The sequence below is a fragment of the Clarias gariepinus genome, chromosome 6 (genome assembly GCF_024256425.1).
Source record: "Clarias gariepinus isolate MV-2021 ecotype Netherlands chromosome 6, CGAR_prim_01v2, whole genome shotgun sequence".
NCBI lineage: Eukaryota > Metazoa > Chordata > Actinopteri > Siluriformes > Clariidae > Clarias > Clarias gariepinus.
This window is the reverse complement of record NC_071105.1, coordinates 29,474,410-29,479,612: the sequence shown is the minus strand read 5'-3', so window position 1 is coordinate 29,479,612 and position 5,203 is coordinate 29,474,410. Positions and strand designations below refer to the sequence as shown.

Genomic DNA, 5,203 nt, shown 5'->3' with positions numbered 1-5,203 from the left:
CCAAATAAGAACACTATGAAAGACTCTTAACAGAGTAATCTAAGTAAAAAAATAACACCAAAGGTGTTACGTGCCCCATAGTGTTAAACTTCAAGTACAATAACAAGTGTAAATAAATACTTTCTCAGTGTTGTTTTTAACACTTTATGGTGCTTTTTTTACACTATAAGTTTCACACTACAGTCAATGTTATTTTTACTCTCGATAGATTGGGACCATATGTGCTCCAAAGAAGTGTTAAAATTAACTCTTTAAGTGCTTATTTTACTGTGTGACCATAACCCGCACTAAAATATGATGCACAGTTGCTTTGGGATGGTGCCACAGCATATTACAGCATGGGCTTTGCTAATTTACAAGGAGACTAGTTATTTTTCACAGATGAAATACTTATAGTGCTATCCTGATCTAAATTACATCCGACAGTGTAATTGTTAAATATTTAAAAATTTTATAGACATAATGTAAGTGTTAATACTTGTTTATTTGTTATTATTTGTTTTTAAACAAACTGTTCAATGATGGAAAATTGAGTGCAAAATGTAGTTGATATGAACTAATAGCAAAAATAAGAAATGTTTAAAACCAATAATATTTTTTGACAGTGACTCACTACCGCTGTAGTTTCTCTGGACCAATAAAGAGAGTTTTTGACAGTATTAATTGGATTGAGCAACATACAGTGCAATGGAAAAGTCCAGTTAAAAAAAAAAGACCAATAAAGTCACAATATTATAAATAATATATGTTTTGTCCAGAGTTGTACTTGCAAAGGACAAACCTTCACATGAGTCATAAGTTCAAACTAATCATAAATTAATTTACACTTTACATATATATCAACTGGTATTGAATTATTTAATGCAGTGTATATTTAATGGTTCAAACATTAAAGATGGCTGCAGATGATTGTACAATTTTCCTGGCACTACTGGACTCCTGCTTAAAGAGTACAGACTCAGTTGGTCAAGGCTGGGAATATGATATCATCCTGTGCTGTTCGTCTGCCTGTAGGGCACACTGTGGGAAAACAGGTGCAGAGTTTAAAACAGCACCCTTGCTACATAATACTTTTAATGATAACAAAACTATTTACATAACTAAGGAAAATAAAAACTAACCACTAAGTGTAGTACAATTTTTTAAAGAAAACCATTTGTATACACTAGGACAAACCTCACAGTTATAGCATCCTAAACATTTACTAGACTAATTTTAACTTACAGGCATCTGGTGTTAGTGGAGTGTTGTTATAAGGCCTGTATGTTTGAAACAGGGATTTGTTTACACATTGTGATACTACTAATCTTTCAAGGCCAAGATAATGTTATTTCAACAATTCCCCAAACAGAACAATCTATTCGTCGTCTTCTCTACTGGATACATGCTGATAGCATGAACCCAAATAGTTCTATCCAAGACATGATTCATTTGTATTAGGAATGTTAGGAAGAAATGAACAAACAGCAAAAAAAGAGAACAGACCAAGAACAAGCTTATCATAGTCATATTGATGGAGCTGTGAGCTCAGTGACAACTTCATTGTTCTTATTCTAATTAAAAAAAATCTGTATACAATTTTTTTTAAGATGAATCCACATATGATTATTTGTACTTTTGTATTTTCAACTGCATGGATTAACCTTCACGGCCATGCCTGCCAGGAAGATGTGCCCCAGGAATTGGTACTAGATTGGTTCAAGAAACGCATTCTGGAGAGACTACAGCTTGAGAAGCCGCCTGTGCTGACTCTACAAAATCTATCTAATCAGAGAGTGCATGTTGTAGCCCAGCATGAAGCTCGGCGGGTACGCAGGGAAACTTGGCTGGAGAGAAGGCAGTATCAGGAGATCTCCCAAGTCATTCTGTTTCCGAGCTCTGGTGAGTCAATACTAAATTGTAATAGATTACTCTTTAAGATTAAAAAACATAATGAACCCCTCAGTCTGCTATAAAGCAAGATAATTTTAGGGATACTGTTCACCGGAAATTAGAACCAGACCTTTAATTTACAGGTATGTATAATCTTACACTTTAGGCATATGCTTTATTATTTTTATTACTCTTTAAATCTTTCTTCAGGATTTGACCATTTCTGGGTAAAACTAAAACAATTTTGACTTTGGAAATGATCTGACATTTACAAGACATAATGCTGTTTTTGTGTTTTTTTCACTAGCTGGGTAAAATTTGCTAGCATAGTCTTATTTATGTAACTATGATAAACAAATATTTATAATAGTTGCATAAATAAAATTATGCTAGAATAGTCAACAGGTTTCAGCCAGCAAGTAACTTATATGCACAAATGCAGAAGTATGACTTGAAAATGTCAGGTTATTTTAAAAGTCAAAATTGATGTATCATTGTTTCTAAATATTCTGTTATCAAAATGCTACATATTGCACTGCATTACTTATAAATAGGAAGCAGAAGGAATAAAAAAAAGTTATTTAACTAAAAAGTAGTTAGAATAAAAAATCCTTCTACTTCCTTTTGAATGGTTTTAACACCTCTCCTCTCCCCTCTGCCCACACATACACACACAGACAACACTTGCCTAGACACAGTCTCTTCTGAAGACCCATCCCATTACTTTACCTACTACTTTCAGCCATCTCTGGACAGAGAGGAGTCCATTATCACATCAGTTGACTTCTGGTTCTATGCTGGCAAGGCTATTGCAGCTAATACTACATATGTGCCACTTTACATTCTCTCAATGCCCCAGGAGTTAATGCAGTTAGCTCAAAGACCCTCTAAATGCAGCTCAGATGGCTGGAGCACCTACAAGCTTGAGAGCCAGTTCCACAGTGTCATGGCCACTGGTCCATTTCTGCTGCAGGTGCGATGTGTAGTATGCAGCTGCTACAATTTAGAAGATGACAAAACCCCTTTTCTTCATGTCCATTTTAGGCCACGTTGGCCTGAACGTGCTCGAAGAGCACCAAGCATCACCTGGTCACCAGCTGTAATTGAGAAGCTCCAAAGGCCCTCACCTGAAAAAGATGACACTTATTGCAGGAGGGAGCAGATAGACATATCCTTTGAGAAGCTGGGCTGGGACAACTGGATTGTTTACCCAAAGACTTTCACCTTTTACTACTGCCATGGGAATTGTTCAAGCCCTGAATTCACAGCCACACGTCTGGGTATGCACCAGTGCTGTGCCCCTGTGCCTGAGAGCATGAGGTCACTACGTTTCACCACCACTTCAGATGGAGGATTGTCATTCAAATATGAGACGCTACCAAATATAATACCTGAGGAGTGTAACTGTATTTGATGCATTTTAAACTACACCTGTGAATCTAAGATTAGTAATCTAATCTAATAATAGTAAATAATTCAATGATTTGGAAAATTGCTTTTAGGTTAAGACCTTACGTTTGGTGTTTTACATATTGCACCTTAAGAAAGTACAATCACAAAATGCACACGGTTTAATAAGTATGAACAAAGGCTACAAACTGTAACAATTACTAAAAGCTGATAAAATGGTACTGACAATGCTTAACATTGAACCTTATAAATCTAACCAGTAATTTTTATCTGGATTTAAATCCACTTTACCATGATGTGATATGTCATAATATTAGTAAAAAAATAACGAAAAATATAAGATATTATTATTATTATTGTTATTATTATTATTATGTTATACATAGGGAATCTAGCACCATCTGTGAACATCAAAAAAACACCTTGCAACATTACCTTTTTTACTTTTTACAAAATAGAAACCTTTAGCATTTTAACCATAAACTTTTAGCCATTAAATGTGGTTTAAAATTCTTTGCAAAAGATAAATGCTTCAAATTAGTTTTTTTTTACACAGATCAGTGTTTATTATTATTATTATTATTATTGTTGTTGTTGTTGTTGTTATTGTTGTTTTAAGCTTCAATTTTTATCCTAACAAGTTCTTACCTAAATCTTATTATTACATTTTAATATTGTTATGTATTTGGGTTCCTCTACAATGCTGAATCAAAATTTGTTCTTTTTAATTTGTTGTTTTCCTGAAAGTACTTTGTAATTGTATAGTATTAAACAATATTAAACAATATCTATAAAGCATACAAAGCTGCTTTAATACACACTATCTCTAATTCATATTTAACTTGAGAAAGACAATGGTTGGTGCCCAAGTGCTCTTAAAGGAATTATATCTGTTTCAACTGAATAACCTTTGTTTAAACTAAAAGTTTAAACTTAATGACAGCTCACCCTGCAATTCAAATTTCATAACCCACTCATTAAAAGGACAGCATAGTCAGTCAAGGATTTTAAAATGTTTTATAGAGTCATTTTAATTGAATCTTAAAAAAATATATCTTTAATGTAACAATAAAATATGTATGTACCTAAAATGTGGGAACCCAATGGCCAACTCTCAGCCATGGTATGCAGTGCCACTCCCAAGCCTGGATTAAATGGAAAGGGCTGTGTCAGGTCTGCTGTGGCAACCCTTAGACAGGATTAATCTAAAGACGAACAACAACATGAACTAATTACACATTATGCTGTAAATAAAAAAAATGTCTATATATACATATATACGTTGTGTCTATATATACATATAGACACAACGTAATCACAGCACAAAAACTTGTGGTAAATCATGATGAACTCTACTTATGGCCACTGCGCGAAACCGCGTAGGTGAGATAAAAATATAACACCGCATCTCACAGCGATACCGCATAGGTGAGATAGGTGTATTACGCATTACAATCACTCAGAAAAATTAATGGATGCACGGTTTGAAACTTTTACTCATTTAACTAAATAAAATTTTATAAAATAAAACGTGTCAAAAGAAAAAACTCATCCAGTTATGGATAAATGCTAATGATCAATGAAACATATTTTAAACAAAAAGCTGCAAGCAGCTGAACATCGGGACATAGAGCGTAAGTACGACGCGTTGGCCTGGCAAGCGCAGGTCTGAGCAGGTCAAAAAGCTCCGATGGCGAAACCTTTTTTTTTTTTTTTTTAAATAGCGACCTCAGGATAAATATGAAAAGGGCTGAAGTTTTGTCTAAAGGCAAAATTTACATGAACCACACGGCTCCACGGACGACGCCATCTTCAGTTTAGCACAACAACATACAGTATCGCTGCCAAATTGTTTGCACCTGTTTAATATTAAAAGTGATTGCCAATTTTAATGCATTAGTCACATTATGAAATAGGCTAA

The 5,203-nt window shown here is 34.2% G+C and overlaps 1 protein-coding gene across 1 annotated transcript; it reads left to right on the top strand.

Annotated features, from left to right (window-relative positions):
* Positions 1-1,544: 1,544 nt before the first annotated feature.
* On the top strand, positions 1,545-3,807 carry inha (inhibin subunit alpha). The gene is made up of 2 exons (XM_053499355.1): positions 1,545-1,881; positions 2,550-3,807. Exons 1-2 carry the CDS (start codon positions 1,590-1,592, stop codon positions 3,284-3,286), a joined length of 1,029 nt encoding a protein of 342 aa, XP_053355330.1. The 5' UTR covers positions 1,545-1,589; the 3' UTR covers positions 3,287-3,807.
* The last annotated feature ends 1,396 nt before the right edge of the window (positions 3,808-5,203 follow it).